The 22,476-nt window shown below is 37.9% G+C and overlaps 1 protein-coding gene and 1 long non-coding RNA gene across 3 annotated transcripts; both read right to left on the bottom strand.

Moving 5' to 3' along the window:
- Positions 1–2,160: 2,160 nt before the first annotated feature.
- Positions 2,161–3,954, bottom strand: LOC311300043. The gene is made up of 3 exons (XR_014629223.1): positions 3,859–3,954; positions 2,436–2,538; positions 2,161–2,278 (listed from the first exon to the last, which is right to left on the bottom strand). It is a non-coding gene; the product is annotated as an uncharacterized lncRNA (long non-coding RNA).
- Positions 3,955–5,074: 1,120 nt separating this feature from the next.
- On the bottom strand, positions 5,075–21,096 carry LOC311300026 (uncharacterized protein). Of its 2 annotated transcripts, none has more exons than XM_084424093.1 (9): positions 21,002–21,096; positions 18,393–18,455; positions 7,879–7,943; positions 7,326–7,602; positions 7,014–7,150; positions 6,895–6,927; positions 5,739–6,018; positions 5,467–5,603; positions 5,075–5,368 (listed from the first exon to the last, which is right to left on the bottom strand). In XM_084424093.1, the coding sequence occupies exons 2-9, from the start codon at positions 18,401–18,403 to the stop codon at positions 5,355–5,357; spliced, it is 954 nt and encodes a 317-aa protein (XP_084280219.1). In that variant the 5' UTR covers positions 18,404–18,455; positions 21,002–21,096; the 3' UTR covers positions 5,075–5,354. The 2 variants fall into 2 exon arrangements, with proteins under 2 accessions (XP_084280219.1, XP_084280220.1); XM_084424094.1 differs by having other exon boundaries at positions 18,393–18,452; positions 21,002–21,074.
- Positions 21,097–22,476: the final 1,380 nt, after the last annotated feature.

Below are 22,476 nucleotides of genomic sequence, written 5' to 3'. Positions count from 1 at the left end.
TAGTTAAACACAATTAGATGGAACAAAATTCCGATAAAGAAAATAAATACAAATAAATGTAAAATAAAATAAATTAAGCAAAGGCTCTTCAGTCCATAAGGCATGTCAAAGCTGTTCACATACATATATTGTCCTCAATCTTCATATATTCTTAAAATAAAGTTACATGGAAGCTTTACAAGTTATAATGACAAATATTTTGAGACATCTTCACATAGAGAGTAACGCTGTTGTTGAAATAGTTTGTTTAAAATAATAATGATTTTGACCAATTGCAGCTACGGTTTTTGCGGCCCTTTTAAATAAAGTAAAAAAAAAAAAAAAAAACACGCATTCTAATCTACGTCAGAGCGTCAGAGAGTCCCCGAATCTTTCTCCGGCGTCGGTGGCAGGGCGGCGAGAGCGAATTTTGCCGCTCTCGCCGGCGGCGGTGTGAACGTACAGTTAGCATTCTGTTATCACTCCGCTCCTGACTCACTCCGGGTTTTCCAGTCCCGCTCACGGAAAAACTGCTCCGTGTTCACTCATTTTTAAGAAAGTTACAGAAAACAACTTCTACAAACAATTTTAATTTGCCAACAGTTAATAATAATAAATAAAAGTGCATGACGTGCAAATCAGATAACAATCAAGTGCAATATAAACATGTTTTGTCAGGGCATCACTCCCGAACCGGCATCAACACTCCATTTTCAACATCTGCTTCCTCCTTCACACCACAGACACGTCTTTTTGCCGTCTGTGTCTGGCGTGATTTAACTTCTCCCCAGTTGTTCCATGAAAACCTGCAAAGCACGGCCTGCGGTGTAAGATATCTACGACCGGACTCTCGAAGACTCGTAAGTTACACGGACTTCATCCTCCGTGAAGTGCTTAACACACAAAAAAGTGCCCCTCTTCTCTCGGTATAGCCCAAATCCAGCGCTTTTTCAACATTTCGTCACAAGGAAAGCTGTGCAATTATAAATAGGGTTGTTTCTTCTATGAGTGCAAACATAAAAAGGTACGCAACAGGACTGTTCTCTATTCCCTTAAAAAAAAAACAAGAGACAAAAGTTGTTTTTATTTTTTACTTTTGTATAAAAAAAAATTACAAAACAAAATGATGCTTCTTCACCCAGAAGGCAGATATCAGGAGTGTAATGCAGAGCTCAGGAAAACACACACACACACACACACACTACCTGAGGGGCAAGAGTGTGACACACATCACTGAAAACACCAGTTTAAGCATTATTATTTACCTCGTGCAAACATCATCAGCATGGCTTTGACATTACTTACTCAAACTGATGCTAATTCAGTGCTTTGCTAAAGCTGTTATTAATCCGAGCATTGGGATTTAACACCGTAAATGAGTCTGATCTCCTCTGTCCAGATGAACGAGCCGTGAACGAAACACAGTCTTGACTGAAGATGGTCAGGTGTTTAATAGGAAGCGTGGTCATTTCCTCATGGTGAGCATGGCATTGACGTCCCACAGGAGGTTCCTCATCTGGTCCATCAGCACCTTCATCTCCTGGTTCTTCTGCCTCACTTTCTGTTTAAAATAAATGAATACTTTTATTCAGCAAGGATGCATTAAATTGATCAAAAGTGACAGTAAACATGTATAATGTTACAAAAGTATAATTCCTGGAGCTCATGGATTTAATCCACAGCTGGTTCACCCATGGTTATATGCACGTTTAAAGCCAAAACAAAGGAAAAGTGTGATGTATTGCAGTGCACTAGTGTGTTCAGAGATGGTAATGAATAGGGGCTTTCGCACAGGGTAGTTCTAGGAACTCAGTTATAGGAACTGGCCATCAGGACGGTTCCCCGAGAACTAATGGTTCCCTTAGGAACGTTTTCCTGGGTCCATTCGCACCGGCAGTAGGAACTCTGGAGTGAACCTGCTAATTTAGTCATAAATCGAGATTTTGAAAGATTCACAACATTAAATCATTACGAGAGTCAAAATAATGAGATCAAGTCGAATTTATAACATACTTAGTCGAAATTCTGACATATTAAGTGATAATTACGACCTCAGTCGTTAGAAAATGCTGATCAGTATTATTCACTGTTACAGGTGTAGCTTCATACTGAAGGTGAGTAACTGGTGGATGAAAGGCACCTTCTGGCAGAATGGGCATACCAACCCCAGTCACAGCAGCAGGCAGAGTAAGCAAAGTGGACGGACCGGCCCGGGTCACAGCAGCAGGCAGCTCAATTTTGTTGTGTGTCTTGGGCCTCACAGCAGCATAACTTGAAAGCAAAGCTTCACCTCCAGCCTCTGCAGCCGATGGTTGAGTGTTGAACTCAGGCACAAATGTTGCAGTGTCATGGCTTAACTGTGTTCTTTTCCCTCTCTTCAAATAAGAGTTCATCCCATCTGATTTCACAGAAACGTGAGACACACGAGATCCTTCTGAAGCCTTGAACACACTCACTTTAGCCATAGATGCTGCCAGCTCCATGTCCAGGTCCAGCTCCTCCTTCTTTCTCCTCAACAGTTCCTGCTGTTCCTCCAGGACATGCTTCTGACTCAGCAGCCTTTGAAGAGCCATAAGAGCAGCTGTGTCAGCCTCAGCCCTTAATCTGGCTGATGATGTAGTGGACATAGATTTACTCACACATTAGAAACACTATCACTTGGACTAATGTCATCTTCTACTGCATTTTCCATCATTTTAAATATACGTACCTCATCATTGGAAACAGTAGATCCTACACATGGGGCAACAACGCCCTCTGCTGGTTATCTGGCGCCTCCAGCAGCCATTTATTTGTCTCCTCCACAAAGGCAGTTTAATGTTCTTCAACACTGTCAAACCAAGCATTTTGTTTTTCTTGTTTTTCTTGTTCTTCAGGTGGGAGCATAGGAACCACAACACCATGAAGATGACTTGCTTCTCTAAACAAGCTCGATATATTTTCAAGACATATTTTTTCAGCATTATCAGCACTTTGCATTAGGTCTTTAATTTCTTTTATTGCACCTTTAATCTTTTTTATTTTTGCTTGGCGTTCTTCTTGGAGCTTTTCCAATTTATATTCAAAAGCCCTGGGTGTAAGTGTTATTTGTCTTTTCTCATTAGACCTGGTACCATTCAACTCCATTTTTCATTTACAAAATAATCCAATAATCACAAAAAAATATCTGCTAATGACACTAACCCTAACCCTAACCCTAACCCTAACAGCCCTGGCCTGATGGACCTATAGCAGCGCCATGCACTCTCTCACTCACTCACTCACTCACTCACTCACTCACTCTCTCTCTCTCTCTCTCTTTCTCACACACACTGTCTCATTCTCTCTCACTCACTCACACACACTCATATGGATATACGTGGATTTGCTTAGAGACAAATGCAACCTCACCTCTCCCCAGTTCGCCCCTCTTACCCCCTCTCACTCACTCTCTCATTCATTCACTCAGACACACACACAAACACTTACCCTGTCATACCCTGTATCCTGTATATGGGGCCCTAACTACTTGTCTACTATATGACCCTAACTACTTGTCTTGCTGGTTATATTGATATTGATTTGATCTAAAATAAAAAAGAATAAACAGTGCTGGTTTGACTGGCATTTTGGCAAAGACAGGTGTTATCTGAAACCTTATTCTCTGTTGGATTCCATCGTGACTATTAGTTTGTGTAGTGCTACACTTTGTGTGTTCTCTGCATTCCATCTTCATTTTGGAGTAAGGAAGTGTATGAAGGGTTTAAAGGGGAAGTTTTTTTTCTCCTCTCCAACCTTTACTTCCCCATGGATTAGCTTTACCTACCTATCCACCATTCAGTCTGTACATTTTTTTTTTCGTTCTCTTTTAAAGATCGGATGGGGGGGCCCCTTACATACCTTCGCCCTTGGGCCCCCAATTTCCTAAATCCGCCACTGATATGGACTGGCCCTGGGGGAAGTGCTTCTTATGGAAGATCCCTGCGGTAGGTCCTGCCAAGACAGGGATGGAACCATTACCAATGCAGAGACGGGACAGACTGGAATCTGCCCAAGGAAAGACACAGGTTTACCAACAGGGAAACCGTACAGTGGAAGAATACACATATGGGATTACCAAGAGGGAATCACAGCATATGGGGCATATAGGCCGTACTGACTGACTGGGCATGCACACTAGTACTACGCCTGGTGTCGGATGCCCCACCACGTCTAACTCCCCAAAGGATGCTTGGAGGATGCTTCGAACTCCATCCAGGGTCCGCCAGGCGGGGAACTCACCAGTAGAGTAAATTAGACTCCTGTATCCCCCATGAGAGGGGAATGGCGCTGCAGGCAGGACACCAATCCAGGCTTTCCACATATAACCTGTTTGTACCTCACACATGGGAAGAAACCGGCTCCACCATGAGATTGTAGAATTTTGAGTATGTGTTGGGCGTTGGCCAGCGCGCAGCTCTGCAGATGTTTCTGACAGAGAAACACCACACAGCAAAAAAAGTGCTGAAGTCATCAAAAAATGAATTGTGAAAAAAATGAATGTGGTTTCATTTTACATTCTTTTTTCTGAATGTTTACCTCAGCTGTTAGACACCAGGATGACTAGAAACACATTTTATATTATATTGCTGCTAGGCCTACTTAAATTTTTTTTTTTATATATTATTTTATTAATATCTTGTCTTTTGTTGTTATTTGATTAGTTTGTCTCAAAACACTGATTGATGACTTTAAACAATGCTTCATAAGAAGTTATTATTTGCTTCATGCCATTGTTTCGATGTAGCCTTGTGTTTATAAAACGTTGTATCTAAATTTATATAAAGTAAGCAAAAGCAATATTTATATTGTTTTTGCTGATGTCCAATAAAAACCTTTATCTGCATTTATTTATTGGTTGAATTGGTGGTTGTGTTGTTGATTCTGGGACAGAAGGTTGGAAATCTTCGTTCTCTCCATGGTTTTCTTTTTCTTTCTCTTTTTTGTAAAATGTAATTCTTTACTTTGTCACCAGCTCCTCAACACTAGATGGGTAGCTATGCAACACTATACCTCCTCCTCATTGTAAATATCCAAATAAGCCTCTTTTTGACCCAGAAACATACAATACAACATGCAATGCTGTAGTAATTTATTGATGTAGAAAGCAGAAAGATAAGGAAAGATGGGTAAATACACAATCTCCTGGATCAAACTGGGGTTAAGAATCAGGTGCATTTTAAAAACCATTTCAAACCTTTACTGAATGTGCACTTGAACTTATCATTTATCTTAAGGATAAAAGGTGCATACAGGTAAAATGAAAACAATGAAAAAAGTGCAATATTAGTATTGCTCAGAAAACAGAAGTTTGGTATTTTGCTTGTAGGATCAGTGGACTGTGGCGTAACATCCTCTCATTCCACTTTATCTGGCAATGAAATCAGAAAACCATTATTAAGGCAACATACACATAGTATAAATAGAAAAAATGTCTACACACCATCTCTCTCTCCATTTATTGCTCACCTGCAAACACCTCAACTTCACACAGAGTGAGATATTCATTGCGCCCAGGTATAAAAATGCTGACATATCGGCCATTAATGGGCTTAAACTGAAATGTTTTTGTGACTCCAGGTGGGATGGACTCAACAGTTGCAGCCCTGTGAAGACACAGAGTAACCGATAAATATTAAATGTACTTCTGTCAAATTAAAAGGATTTATTCGAAGTAATGTTATCTTATTTACTCGTTTTTCAACCACTTGTGTAAGTATTAAGAGAGAGACAATGCTTACAGCTCATTATTGTTGCCATTATTTTCCAGGCTGTTGCCGATACGGATCTGAGCTCCATTTATCCTCCATTCACAACAATCTCCACGATTAGTGATGCTAACCCTGGTTACCTCGTAGGCTTCCCCCAAGTCAACTCTCCACCAGGGGTCTCTGTCTGCATTAGTGTGAGTGCATGATCCACCACTCAGAATTGAATTCCTGTTGCCATCGACAGCCCTTTGAGCTTCTTCTTGATCATATGTGGAAGACTGGACAGCTGTGGCTCCATCAGCAAGATTCACTGTATAACATAAAATAATAAACAATAGCTTTTCTTGTTTTCACTTTAATGTGCTAAAGTATAATCCCAATATAATGGGCAAAATAATTCTAAAATATTTAATCCAAATGATTATTACACGGCTCTCTGGAATACTTGAATCTGATTGGTCACTCGTGACAGATATCTCCAGATAATGACCGTCATCAACAGTAACGCTGGATAACACACAGCTCATCCGGGTTTCTGGAGCCGGCCTTTCTTTAATGTTTCTTATATCACACTGTGGACCCGCTCTCTCTCGTTTCATACAAACACAACTGGTGCCAGTTGAGTCTCTGTTATAGTTATTGGTTGTGTTCAAATATTAAGATTGTATTGAAGTATAATAGTATTAAGAGTTTTGTAGTGTTCGTCTTATTGCTTAAATGATTGTTTTTATACACCATAATGGATTCTAAGATAATAAACGGCCAAGAATTTAAAACAGTTTCATCTCAAATCAATATGTTCATGTAATTATTAATTTGTTGTACATGACTGTACATTATCCCTTAAATATTTGTCTTGTTTGAACTTGTAGGTTTGTCTTGCTAGGGATATTCTTTCTTCACAGAAGCTTTACGTTTGTTACAAGTGAGCTAATATAATATTTCAACTCTTTTTCAAATACTTTGTGTCCAAAAAAATGTATTTGTGAATAGTAGCGATTTAATAAGACGGGTCCTGATCAGCCTTTCAGGGTTTACTTTGCAATAACAACTGTGTTGATTCACATTATCCCTTATTGGTTATCACATTTTCAGTAAGAATATTATATGTAAGAATATATTAAGTAACAATATTATATTATATTATGTGTTACTGACAACATTGAAAGTAATGAAGAACACTCACTTGGAACACAAGTGTATGTTGATGTGTACTTTTCTGTTAATAAAATAATAACAGTTATACACACATTAATAAGAACATAAACTAATTATATCACAGAGTCTTCTCTCTCTGTCCCTTACCTGCAAACACCTCGACTTCACACAGAATGAGATATAGACTGTCATTGGGTAATACAATATTGACATATCGCCCATTAATAGGCTTAAACTCAAACGTTGTTGTTTTTCCAGCTGGGATGGACCCAACATTGGCAGCCCTGTGAAGACACAGAGAAATAGAGAGGGGCGAATCAAAACTGCAAGAAGCATATTAAATATACTTTATAAGTATATATAAGTAATATATAAGTTTTTATATTAAAATAATTTTTTAAAGAAATGTTATTTAATTTAGTAAATGTCTAAGGATATTAAGAGAGAGACAATACTTACAGCTCATTATTGTTGCCATTATTTTCCAGGCTGTTGCCGATACGGATCTGAGCTCCATTTATATACGATGAATATCCTACACTACCAGTGATGATAACCCTGGTTACCTTGTAGACTTTCCCCAGGTCAACTCTCCACCAGGGGGCTTTTTCCGCATTAGTACAAGTGCATGACCCCAGATTGTAATTTGAATCCCTGTTGCCATCGACAGCCCTTTGAGCTACGTTTGCACCGAATGTGGAAGACTGGACAGCTGTGGCTCCAAGAGCAAGATTCCCTGTTTAACACAAAATAATAAATAACTTTTCTTTTTTTACTTTAATGTGTTTTTCCCAATAAAATGGGCATAATAATGCTAAGCTATAAAGTTATAAACACATTACCAAGTACAAAAAAACAATTATACCATAGAGTGTTTATAAATAAATAAATAACACATTTTCAATAACCATTTTTCATCCTATAATTTTAATAAATTAATCTGATTGTGATACACAATAATCAGACAATAATTCAAATCGAGGCATTTTTACTTGTATTATTCTAAACGTACCTGTGGAATCAGCGACACACATCCCAGTAAAAAGTGTTAGAAACAAAACCACACGCATGTCCATCCTGATATAAGACACAACAACACATCTCATATCAGCATATGAAGGAATCATTTTCAATTTTTCCTCCTCATTTAAACAAAGAAACATAGGTTTATATATTGATATTGTAATGATAAAATGGTTTATTGTAAATAATTATAATTAATATAAGGAAAGTGATATTATCGGCTGTTTTTTGTATTATCAACTGTTTCTCTTCGGTTTGTTTGTTTGAATGTTTGTTTGTTTTTCTATGGTGGTGTAATTCCATTCTGTATTTAAATATAATTAATTTATGCTTTGGCAATAGGTTACTATATTCCACATATCAGGCCAATAAAGCAACAAACCTATCAGTGGACAAGCTGAACAGAATATCTGACACACTCGGTCTCTCTTAGTGTATTTATTAGTTGCCGTATCAACACTATATAGAGAAAAAATTGCAATTGCAAAGGTGAATTTCTTACTTAGCCTATGTTAATTTTTCATCTCTGTTTTTTTGTGTTTATTTAAAATTAGACAAATCGGTAACGCTTTAGATTACAGCCCGGAAAGTACTGCGTAATTAAAATGAAAGTACAGTGTAACGTTCGGTAATTACAGTGTACCTATAAAGTACGTACGTGTAAGTATAGGGGAATAATATGTAAAGTTTTGGGAATAAAGGGTTAACAACCAGGAAAATAACAAATTATTTAGGCAAATTATTTAGACTGTAAGTATGTAGTTACGGGGTAAGTATGACATTGCGGGCTGTAAATTAAAGTGGTGTTTCTTACCCTCTTGTGTCATGTAGTTACGGGGTAAGTATGACATTGCGGGCTGTAAATTAAAGTGGTGTTTCTTACCCTCTTGTGTCATGTAGTTACGGGGTAAGTATGACATTGCGGGCTGTAAATTAAAGTGGTGTTTCTTACCCTCTTGTGTCATGTAGTTGCAGGGTAAGTATGACATTGCGGGCTGTAAATTAAAGTGGTGTTTCTTACCCTCTTGTGTCATGTAGTTACGGGGTAAGTATGACATTGCGGGCTGTAAATTAAAGTGGTGTTTCTTACCCTCTTGTGTCATGTAGTTACGGGGTAAGTATGACATTGCGGGCTGTAAATTAAAGTGGTGTTTCTTACCCTCTTGTGTCATGTAGTTACGGGGTAAGTATGACATTGCGGGCTGTAAATTAAAGTGGTGTTTCTTACCCTCTTGTGTCATGTAGTTGCAGGGTAAGTATGACATTGCGGGCTGTAAATTAAAGTGGTGTTTCTTACCCTCTTGTGTCATGTAGTTGCAGGGTAAGTATGACATTGCGGGCTGTAAATTAAAGTGGTGTTTCTTACCCTCTTGTTTCATGTAGTTGCAGGGTAAGTATGACATTGCGGGCTGTAAATTAAAGTGGTGTTTCTTACCCTCTTGTGTCATGTAGTTGCAGGGTAAGTATGACATTGAGGGCTGTAAATTAGTGGTGCTTCTTACCCTCTTGTGTCATGTAGTTACGGGGTAAGTATGACATTGCGGGCTGTAAATTAGTGGTGCTTCTTACCCTCTTGTTTCATGTAGTTACAGGGTAAGTATGACATTGCGGGCTGTAAATTAAAGTGGTGTTTCTTACCCTCTTGTTTCATGTAGTTGCAGGGTAAGTATGACATTGCGGGCTGTAAATTAAAGTGGTGTTTCTTACCCTCTTGTTTCATGTAGTTGCAGGGTAAGTATGACATTGCGGGCTGTAAATTAAAGTGGTGTTTCTTACCCTCTTGTTTCATGTAGTTAAAGGGTAAGTATGACATTGCGGGCTGTAAATTAAAGTGGTGTTTCTTACCCTCTTGTTTCATGTAGTTACAGGGTAAGTATGACATTGCGGGCTGTAAATTAAAGTGGTGTTTCTTACCCTCTTGTTTCATGTAGTTACAGGGTAAGTATGACATTGCGGGCTGTAAATTAAAGTGGTGCTTCTTACCTTCTTGTTTCATGTAGTTACAGGGTAAGTATGACATTGCGGGCTGTAAATTAAAGTGGTGCTTCTTACCCTCTTGTTTCATGTAGTTACAGGGTAAGTATGACATTGCGGGCTGTAAATTAAAGTGGTGTTTCTTACCCTCTTGTTTCATGTAGTTACAGGGTAAGTATGACATTGCGGGCTGTAAATTAAAGTGGTGTTTCTTACCCTCTTGTTTCATGTAGTTTCAGGGTAAGTATGACATTGCGGGCTGTAAATTAAAGTGGTGTTTCTTACCCTCTTGTTTCATGTAGTTACAGGGTAAGTATGACATTGCGGGCTGTAAATTAAAGTGGTGTTTCTTACCCTCTTGTTTCATGTAGTTACAGGGTAAGTATGACATTGCGGGCTGTAAATTAAAGTGGTGCTTCTTACCCTCTTGTTTCATGTAGTTACAGGGTAAGTATGACATTGCGGGCTGTAAATTAAAGTGGTGCTTCTTACCCTCTTGTTTCATGTAGTTACAGGGTAAGTATGACATTGCGGGCTGTAAATTAAAGTGGTGTTTCTTACCCTCTTGTTTCATGTAGTTACAGGGTAAGTATGACATTGCGGGCTGTAAATTAAAGTGGTGTTTCTTACCCTCTTGTGTCATGTAGTTGCAGGGTAAGTATGACATTGCGGGCTGTAAATTAAAGTGGTGTTTCTTACCCTCTTGTTTCATGTAGTTACAGGGTAAGTATGACATTGCGGGCTGTAAATTAAAGTGGTGTTTCTTACCCTCTTGTTTCATGTAGTTACAGGGTAAGTATGACATTGCGGGCTGTAAATTAAAGTGGTGTTTCTTACCCTCTTGTTTCATGTAGTTACAGGGTAAGTATGACATTGCGGGCTGTAAATTAAAGTGGTGTTTCTTACCCTCTTGTTTCATGTAGTTACAGGGTAAGTATGACATTGCGGGCTGTAAATTTAAGTGGTGTTTCTTACCCTCTTGTTTCATGTAGTTACAGGGTAAGTATGACATTGCGGGCTGTAAATTAAAGTGGTGTTTCTTACCCTCTTGTTTCATGTAGTTACAGGGTAAGTATGACATTGCGGGCTGTAAATTAAAGTGGTGTTTCTTACCCTCTTGTGTCATGTAGTTGCAGGGTAAGTATGACATTGCGGGCTGTAAATTAAAGTGGTGTTTCTTACCCTCTTGTTTCATGTAGTTACAGGGTAAGTATGACATTGCGGGCTGTAAATTAAAGTGGTGTTTCTTACCCTCTTGTTTCATGTAGTTACAGGGTAAGTATGACATTGCGGGCTGTAAATTAAAGTGGTGTTTCTTACCCTCTTGTTTCATGTAGTTACAGGGTAAGTATGACATTGCGGGCTGTAAATTAAAGTGGTGTTTCTTACCCTCTTGTTTCATGTAGTTACAGGGTAAGTATGACATTGCGGGCTGTAAATTAAAGTGGTGTTTCTTACCCTCTTGTTTCATGTAGTTACAGGGTAAGTATGACATTGCGGGCTGTAAATTAAAGTGGTGTTTCTTACCCTCTTGTTTCATGTAGTTACAGGGTAAGTATGACATTGCGGGCTGTAAATTAAAGTGGTGTTTCTTACCCTCTTGTTTCATGTAGTTACAGGGTAAGTATGACATTGCGGGCTGTAAATTAAAGTGGTGTTTCTTACCCTCTTGTTTCATGTAGTTACAGGGTAAGTATGACATTGCGGGCTGTAAATTAAAGTGGTGCTTCTTACCCTCTTGTTTCATGTAGTTACGGGATAAGTATGACATTGCGGGCTGTAAATTAAAGTGGTGCTTCTTACCCTCTTGTTTCATGTAGTTACGGGGTAAGTACAATAAAAACACATGTACACACACACAATCTGACATCACTTGGAAAACCTTTATTTGAAAAACAACTTATTTCAAAACAGATTTACAACATATTACACTTCTTATTCTTTATTATTTTTTTTAAATCAACTTTTCATTTCAAATACTAAAGTCCTGACAGAAAGTAGCATGTTTTGTCCTTTTTTGTTTCTCTTGCATGGCTTCCTCCTCCTCTTGGTCCACCTCTTATTTTTTTATCGTTCCACTGATTAGCCTAATCTTAAGAAGGAGTCTTTTTCTATTCTGTATTATGTATTAAAAGAAAATACAGTACACCCAGAAATGTTCTCATAATTTACTCATCTTTTCGCTACCGACCAACTGTCACCAGCGAGTGCATGATACGTTCGCACTGCAGGGCTCAATGCTCAATTCCGATTTTTTGAAAAAATCCGATTTTTTTGCAAGGCCGTTCACATTTCCAATTAAATGCGACCTTTTGTGATCTCCTGTGTGAACGTGAAATGACCCAGAAGTGACCGGCATGCGCAGAAGAGTACTCAACGGTCAACGACATCACTTGTTGTTTGTGGAAGTAGCTAAACTTCAACTAGCTGTGATTCACTCACACACACACACACACACACACACACACACAAAACACACGAGCGCGCGCAGCGACCGTTACACAAGAGCCAGACAGCAGCCGCTGACCTATCTAATATCAGCACAAACAAGTTAACATAACGTTAGTCATTGGATATATAATGATGGTGGTTTTTTTATTTTTTATTAACGGGCTCGTCGAGGTCGACCCGTTCGGCAGATTTACCTCGAATATGCAGTCCGTTTTCAAACCGACGACTACTTCAAAGCAGAATTATGCCGTTTGTCGCGTATCAATGATGTGCGGGTCGGATACATGCGACCTGGCCGTTCAGACTGAAGTCGCATTTCAAAAGATCGGATACGTATCGGATTTGGGACCACATACCCAAGTGGCCTGGGTCGCATTTGAAAAGATCAGATCTGTGTCATTCAGACTGTCATGAAAAGATCAGATACAGGTCGCATAGGGGCAAAAAAATCGGAAATGGAAGCGTCAGCGTAAGTTCTACCAGAAAGACTCTATTGCCACGTCACTAATATGTAATTTCGCACCACCAATCACAGTTCAACATCAGATATAAAAGACTGACCTTACCTCCCCCTTTCGTTGCTGTAGGCAGGGCTTGACATTAACTTTTTTGCTCACTAGCCAATGTGGCTAGTGGTTTTCCAAAGTTACTAGCCACACAGCATTTTTACTAGCCACATTTTTGTTGTTGTGAAATTACCTGATAAAAGTTGACTATGGCGTGCTAAAATTTGCTTGAACTAGATTTACAACCCTTTTAAATGTAAAACCACTGTACACACCCAAATCAAGACTACATAAATATATAACAATACAGGTCATTATCATTAGCTCTGATAAGGTTGTGTGTAAAGCTCCTTTTTTAAAATAAAACCATGTATTATGTATTATATGTCGCCACTCCACCGGCATACTACATAACTCCAGCAGCTAGGGCAGCTAGCTGTCTCTTCGATTCTTTGTTGTCGGTCACTAGCGACAATACTCATTAGGGCTGTCAAAATTGCTCAAAAATGACCTTCGAATATTCCCTCTAAAAAAAAACACATAGCTTATCTTCGAACTATTCGAACATCTGGTTGCGCATTTTGTCAATGACGCGCCTTACGTCAATAACAGGACAAATTAATACAAAGAGACATAACTACTTGTATAGGTAGTTTATTTAAGTTTAAACATATTTGACAACGTATTACTACACGAAAACAAGTAAATCAACTAATGGCCAAGACCGCAGACCTCACTCACTCTGGCTCGCTCACTCGCAGGCACTCTTTCTCTCTCTCGCCCTCACCCTCAGCACCAAACGCGAATAGAGCGTCTGGCGCGAGTGTAAAGACGCGTTTACGCGCGTCTGGAGGTCTTGCGGCGCGAATGAGGCGTCACGCGCTCTGTGCATAACAGTTTAAATGTACAACAACAATAAGCAAATGTTGAGTGCTGATCAAGAGTTTTGTGCAAGCAATTTAAGGTCGCGACTCTTATATAGCAGGCTTCATTCAGTGATTGAAACAAATATTAATAACATTAACTGAAGGTTTACAGTATATAGAACCGACATTGAACGCTCCGAGCGAGCTGTGCTGTGGTAAACATGGAACTTTTCCTTGACGTGAAACGGTAAATAATCAAACCAGTGGAAGCCTACAGTGCATGAAACTGCTGTATCTAACCTACCTTATTCATGCGATATCTATTCAGTCAGTACAGTAGCCTACACTTTAGTAATGTTTCTGTTTAAACGTTAACGCTTCTTCCTGTTACCTGTCCCTGATCCCTCAGGCAGCGCGCCATCTCGCAAAGCAGACAGCCGTGCCTCTACCGCGGGCGTTTTTTTTTTCCACATTCGAATATTCATTTTCACCTTCGAAATTCTCTTTTTTAAAACTATTCGAATATATATTCGAATTTAGAATATTCGTTGACAGCCCTATGGGAGTTTTAGTGTCGTGGTGTCACACTTATTTCAGATGCCTTTTGAAAAGACTACAATTATTCAACCCGCCAAAGTGGCTAGTTGGAGTGATTGTGTTACCCGCCACGAGCAAAATCCACCCGCATTTGGCGGGTTGGCGGGTGTTAATGTCAAGCCCTGGCTGTAGGTGTCGTAGAAAAGTTTTCCCCCATCCTCCCCACCACCACCAGGTATAGGCTCCTGTCCAACCGTGGGGGGGTTTAGGCTCTGCTCCTGTCCAGACCATCAGGCAGGACCTACCGGCTAACTCACCGACCCAGACGGAGGACAGAGCCCACGCCAAAGAACTGAGACGGAGCTTGTCGAGCATCAATTTTATTCCGTCTGTAACCTCTCACAAATAAATCTATTGCATTCAATAATTCTCTCCTGAGTCTTTTTGGTAGAATTGGGTCGTTTCAGCCTGCAGTGTGAACGTAGCCGGCTTGAATGGCTTCGCGTTTGGTGAAGCTTTAAGCGTTCATTGTATTCTCGCGGGAGTTTTATGTGAAACTTGCACGAGAACTGGTGTCTCTGTTCTTCTGCATGGTTTGTTTTCCATTTGTGAGCAATAATAAAAACATAAAAAAATAATAATAATTCGACATTCGGTTTTTCGGTGCGCTTACGTCACGCTTACTCAACCCTCTCATGAACGCGCAGGTGACAGTTGGCCGGAAGCGATAGTCTACAGTTAAAAAATGTAATATATTTGGTATTTTTCTTACAAACGCTTATCGTTTCACTTCAGAAGACATTGATTCATCCACTGGGGTCGTATGGATTACTGTAGTTATTGTTGTATGTGCTGTTGTCAACTTTTAGGAACACATGAGCTTATACATAATTATGCAAATTATATGCATTCACAGAGATTATTTATTTTTCTAAAAACTTTTGTTTGTGTTAATCTGAAGAAGGAAATTCGTATACATCTCGGATGACATGAGGGTAAAAGATGAGTAAATAGTGAGGACATTTCTGTACTGTATTTTCTTTTAACACATAATACAGAATAGCAAGAGACATGTCATGGGATTCCTTCTTAAGATTCATCAGTGGAAAGAAAGAAAAAGAAGAAGAGGAACAAGAGGAGGAGGAAACCAAGCAAGAGAAACAAAGTGCTGTAAATCCGTTTTGAAATAAGTTGTTTTTCAAATAAAGTTTTCGAGTGATATCAGATTGTGTGTGTACATGTGTTTTTATTGTACTTACCCTGTAACTACATGAAACAAGAGGGTAAGAAACACCACTTTAATTTACAGCCCGCAATGTCATACTTACCCTGTAACTACACGGAACAAGAGTATATTTTCCCAGCATTTAAAAAAAAAAAAGTTGCAATAGTTTTACTTGCCTTGAAACTTAATCAGTGCACCTTTGCAATAATAACAAATTAGCCTACTTTATAAATGCACTGATATGTACCCCGTAATTAAAAAAAAAGCCTTTATGTATTTTTATACACTATTATTACAAAAAGGTGCAGTGTATGTACTCGCTAAATTGCTCACAAAAGTAAGATTCTTAAATACTTAGTATAAATAATTTGCCTAAATAATTTGTTATTTTCCTGGTTGTTACCCCTTTATTCCCAAAACTTTACATATTATTCCCCTATACTTACACGTACGTACTTTATAGGTACACTGTAATTACTGAAAGTTACACTGTAATTTCGTTTTAATTACGCAGTATTTTCCTGGTTGTTACACCTTTATTCCCAAGACTTTACATATTGTTCCCCTATACTTACACGTACGTACTTTATAGGTAAACTGTAATTACCGAAAGTTATACTGTACTTTCATTTTAATTACGCAGTACTTTCCGGGCTGTAATCTAAAGCGTTACCGACAAATCTGATATTATTTTAATCTTATATCTGTTAATTAACAGTTGAGATAGTTCATTAATGCTGATTTAACAGCAGAAACACTCGTCATGTTTAAACCCCAGTTGCTCAGGCGGGGCATGTTGTCACACTGCATTACAATGAGCCGCTATTAGAACTATGATATTCTATTCTATACTTTTATGCATTCTGTTGAGAAACCATGAGAAAAAGGAGAATAAAGACTGAGAGTCAATGTTCATAAATGATTCATTATTATTTTGTTTTGAACTATGCTGTAGGCTATAGCTGTGTTTGTTGTCAAACTCAAAAAATATTTTATTTTTAATTATTTAAAAACTGACATTATTTTATATGAAAAAGTTAATTGTATTTTATTGAGAAAATATTTGCGTTTGTCTTATACAGAGGTGGACAGTAACAAAGAACATTTACTTGAGTACTGTACTTAAGTACACTTTTTGAATATCTGTACTTTACTTGAGTATTATTTTTTCTGGAAACTTTTTACTTTAACTTCACTACATTTGAAAGACAAATATCGTACTTTTTACTCCACTACAATTCTGTCAAGGTCCTTGAGTAGAAAGTAACATCAGTCAGTGGATGATTTTGGTTGCAGGGGTTGCATTTTGGTTGGAAAAATGAAAGTCGGGTTGACGTCAGACGTCAGAATAAACCTGATTTTCATTTTCAACGTTGGGTTTGGTCTTCTAAATGTTGACTTTTGTCACTTTTTGGAGCACACTAGCTTATAGATAACAGTTAGGCTAACATATTCATACTAAAAGCCAAAAAACTTTAAATAGGGCACTATTTGAGGGAACAGCCATTTGGGTGTCCGAAACCATTGTGGACGTTATTGAGTGCACTTATTCAATCTCACATTCAATCCCACTACTGGAACTGTTCTAGAAATAAATTTGATATTAATATGAGGGTATGCAGGCATAGATTCAGAGGCATACGGTACATTTTAAGTATTACATACAACAATGCAACAATAATAAACCGATGCATTGACATTTATTTTTTACTTTTGATACTTAAGTATTTACTTAAGTAAAAATAGGTCTTTACAACTTTTACTTGTAATATTTGACCAGTAGTATCTGTACTTTTACTCAAGTAAGGAAGTTGTGTACTTCGTCCACCTCTTATATCTATATCAGATAACATTTGAATCTGTCATATGGTCATGTTATAATGATCCCCACTTATGGGGCATGTTGTCACATTTCACTTCCATTATTTCGGGGTAAATCAAGAAAAAAGTACACTGTGAAACAAAACCACATTATTGTACTAGACAATTGCACTCCCCTAATCATTATTTTGCTGTTATTTTACATTCACAAACCCTGAACAAATGTACCAATGCTGTCTGTCTGTTTGCTGTATGTTTCTTTCTTTTATATTTGTATTGATATGTTGTTGTGCTTAAGTAATTGCAAATAATCAAAGGAGAACTCCGGTCAATTTTAACATTGTTTAGTACCTATGATCACGCGCGTGAACTCGACAATCGATTACTATGGACTTCGACCGAAAAGAGGATGTAAATACAGGTATGAGCGCTGGCTTAAATAACATCATTTTTATCCATATCTTTCACATCTACTGCAGTCAGATTGACCCGTGTTCACGCTGAAGGAATCATTCACATTGGCTGGGCACTTGTAATGACACATCAAGGATGTTAAGAGGCTAAAAGCAGGTTTAAAACTTGCCCTATTGAAGTCAACAGGGTGCAGATTTTAAAAAGAGAATAACACGGTGTAGGCAACACCGATTTTTGTCGTTGTTCTCTGTATTGGCAGCACTCCACATTTACAAAAAAAATGAGCTCAATGTTAAAATTGGCCGCAGTTCTCCTTTAACTTCCTACTTTCAGATTCCTTAGATTAGTTTTGTTTTGAGAAACCGAGGTATTGTAAGGAAATCAGACAATCATAAGATCAATTTAAGAGTGTTGCAAAGTATTAAATGTTCAGTGTTATTTAATGCTATTTAGAATAATTGACAATAAACAGTATTTTCAGTAATTTAAAAAAAATCTTAATTAGCGATAAATTGTCAATATAACTGGTTCTTGTTGAATGTTCTTTTGTCATTATTGTATTGCTCTGAGTCCAACAAGACGCTTCTAGACTACTATATATTATATCTTTACACACTGACTTGAATTGTCCAAACAAAAGTTTAGTTTTATTAGTAAAACCTCCAATTTATATCATGCTCTATAGAAAGTGCATAAACATTCAACTCACCTGAATTTCATCAATGCATCAACTTCAGTCACAGAAGACCTTCACAATTCAGCAATAGATCTGCTTTTAAACAAAATACATTTTTATATAATAGGCTTCATAAATGGAATTAATTATATTTTTATAAACAATTACTATACTTATTATTTATCCAATATATTATTCATATGAGGAATATTATGACCAATCATACGAATAATATTCAATTTCACATTTATATCACACAAACACTAGCCTGACGTCGTCATACTCAATTCTAGTCAGAATGTGAGTCTGATACTTCTCCATTGAGCTTTGATTATGGGGCGTGTTTCAACCGAACCAGGAAAAAAAATTCCTCTGCACTCAATTGGATAGACCTACAACCAATCAGAGCAACGGAGTAAGTGACGTATGTTTTTCATTCATGTTTCCGATCGCGGTTCTCTGTTCCTCTTTTAAAATTAATGCGCTGTCGATATCTTCTATAACAGACGCGATGGCGGAATCTACACATGATGTTTTATAAACAAATTTCAGGAGGAGCACATTCAAATAATCAATCCAATCAACCGTCTATCAGCATGAGAGGAAAGCATATATTTATTCACTCGGTCAACTCACCTAACATGACAGTTTTCAGCATCCCTGCACTCACTCTTGGCTTGTTCTTCCACAGCCAGGAATACGGGGGGAGTACTTTGGGTTCGGGCCGAATACCGAGCCCGAAGCCTCTCCTCAGACAGCACGCCAAATATGCATTTATTCTATCTGACTTATTTGTAAGCGTGAACTCGTGAAATCTCAATTCTTCAGCGGCAGTCATTTGAATTCAACCCAAGCGCTCGTTGATGACGTGGATGATGACGTTACCGTTGCTTATCTGTCCATCATCGTATAAAGCCCGCCCTGACAATTTGATTGGTCCGAACAATTTTTGTTCGGGCATAATAGCTCCTCAACGGAGCGAGTCCAGACCGAACTTCCCGACCAAAAAATATTGTGGGCGGGGTTCGGGCTGGCACCCAGGCTACACAAAGACGCCAAAAAGAGACAAATATCAAATTAAAGCTTTCTTAAGAGTATCACTGTGTTATTTCACTGATCTATGGAAGCTTGTTTCCGCCACAGAATAAAACATTTAAAAAGATAATTGCAACTTTTTATCTCACAATTGTGAGTTTGCATCTCGTAATTCTGACTTTATTTCTCAGAATTGCGAGATATAAAGTCAGAATTGCGTGAAATAAAGTCACAATTGTATCTTATAAAGTCAGAATTCTCGCAATTGCGACTTTATATCACGCAATTCTGACTTTATAACACGCAATTGGGAGATATAAAGTAAAAATTGCATGATATAAAGTCGCAATTGCGTGTTATAAAGTCAGAATTGTGAGATATAATCTATTCTGAGGTAAAAAAAAAAGTCTGTCTTTTTTTCCCCTTAGAATTGGACTTTATATCTCACAATTGTGAGTTTATATCTCACAATTCTGAGAAAAGATGTCAGAATTGCGAGATATAAACTCACAATTATGTGTTATAAAGTCAGAATTGCGTGATATAAAGTTGCAATTGTGAGAAAAAAAGTCAGAATTCTGACTTTATATCACGCAATTCTGACTTTATAACACGCAATTCTGACTTTATAACACGCAATTCTGACTTTATAACACGCAATTCTGACTTTATATCTTGCAATTCTGACTTTATATCTCGCAATTCTGACTTTATAACACACAATTGCGACTTTATATCTCGCAATTCTGACTTTATATCTCGCAATTCTGACTTTATATCTTGCAATTCTGACTTTATATCTCGCAATTCTGACTTTATAACACGCAATTCTGACTTTATATCTTGCAATTCTGACTTTATATCTCGCAATTCTGACTTTATATCTCGCAATTCTGACTTTATAACACGCAATTCTGACTTTATATCTTGCAATTCTGACTTTATATCTCGCAATTCTGACTTTATAACACGCAATTCTGACTTTATATCTCGCAATTCTGACTTTATATCTCGCAATTCTGACTTTATAACACGCAATTCTGACTTCATATCTCGCAATTCTGACTTTATAACACGCAATTGTGAGATAAAAAGTCGCAATTATCTTTTAAAATGTTTTATTCTGTGGTGGAAAAAAGCTTCCATACCGATCTAACACATTACAGTAACATAATTATCAAAAGAATCACGAAGATGGAAATGACTCCTACGTCACACTCCAGCTCTGATCACTACTAGCCTCAAACGCTACTCCAGCTCTGATCACTACTAGCCTCAAACGCTACTCCAGCTCTGATCACTACTAGCCTCAAACGCTACTCCAGCTCTGATCACTACTAGCCTCAAACGCTACTCCAGCTCTGATCACTACTAGCCTCAAACGCTACTCCAGCTCTGATCACTACTAGCCTCAAACGCTACTCCAGCTCTGATCACTACTAGCCTCAAACGCTACTCCAGCTCTGATCACTACTAGCCTCAAACGCTACTCCAGCTCTTTCTTCAGGTTTTTTGCTTCAAAACTAGACCCTTTTCACTGGTCTGTGTGTGTCTACGTCTCAGATGTGCAGATAAAAACATGCGATGGAGCCAAAAACCTTTGTTACCTGTAGTTGGTGATGAGCGATTTCGAAACACTGATTCTTCAGATTCTTCAAATCTTCGGTTTCGAATCAGTGGATCAGAGCGTTTATAAAACTGCCAAAGTCACGTGATTTCAGTAATCTAGGCTTCGTTACATCATAACTGTGTCGAAATGTTTCAAATGTCCGTTTCTCAATACCAAACTAGTTCAGTCTTGACCACTCTGCCTCTAATATAATACATACTAAATATAATATTAACACATAAAACACAATCTTGTCTCTCTTTGTTAAATGTCAGTTTTAATGATCACTAATAGTCATTATAAAAGTATAAGTAAAAGGTATCAGAAGCTAGAAATAATAATAATAATTTGTTACATTTATATTGCCCTTTTCTGGGTATTAAAAGCGCTTCACATATGAAGAGGGAATCTCCTCAACCACCACCAATGTGCAGCTTCCACCTGGACACCAGAACACACACACACACACACACACACACACACACACACACACACACACACACACACACACACACACACACACACAAGCTTACTGGTGGAGAGGAGACAGTGAATGAAGCCAATTAGTTTATGGGGATGATTAGGAGGCCGTAATGGATCAATCATATGCATCTATTCATGGATAGATGCACTTTTATCTTAAATAGATGCACTTCTATGATGGATAGATGCACTTTTATGATGGATAAATGCACTTATGATGGATAGATGCACTTATGATGGATAGATGAACTTTTATGATGGATAGATGCACTTTAATGATGGATAGATGCACTTTAATGATGGATAGATGCACTTATGATGGATAGATGCACTTTAATGATGGATAGATGCACTTATGATGGATAGATGCACTTATGATGGATAGATGCACTTTTATGATGGATAGATGCACTTTAATGATGGATAGATGCACTTTAATGATGGATAGATGCACTTTAATGATGGATAGATGCACTTATGATGGATAGATGCACTTTAATGATGGATAGATGCACTTATGATGGATAGATGCACTTTTATGATGGATAGAAGAACTTTAATGATGGATAGATGCACTTTAATGATGGATAGATGCACTTTAATGATGGATAGATGCACTTATGATGGATAGATGCACTTCTATGATGGATAGATGCACTTTAATGATGGATAGATGCACTTATGATGGATAGATGAACTTTTATGATGGATAGATGCACTTTAATGATGGATAGATGCACTTTAATGATGGATAGATGCACTTATGATGGATAGATGCACTTTAATGATGGATAGATGCACTTATGATGGATAGATGCACTTATGATGGATAGATGCACTTTTATGATGGATAGAAGAACTTTAATGATGGATAGATGCACTTTAATGATGGATAGATACACTTTAATGATGGATAGATGCACTTATGATGGATAGATGCACTTTAATGATGGATAGATGCACTTTAATGATGGATAGATGAACTTTAAT

Source organism: Rutilus rutilus (genome assembly GCF_951802725.1).
Source record: "Rutilus rutilus genome assembly, chromosome: 11".
Classification (NCBI taxonomy): domain Eukaryota; kingdom Metazoa; phylum Chordata; class Actinopteri; order Cypriniformes; family Leuciscidae; genus Rutilus; species Rutilus rutilus.
The sequence above is the reverse complement of the archived record's forward strand: the minus strand, read 5'-3'. Positions and strand labels throughout refer to the sequence as shown.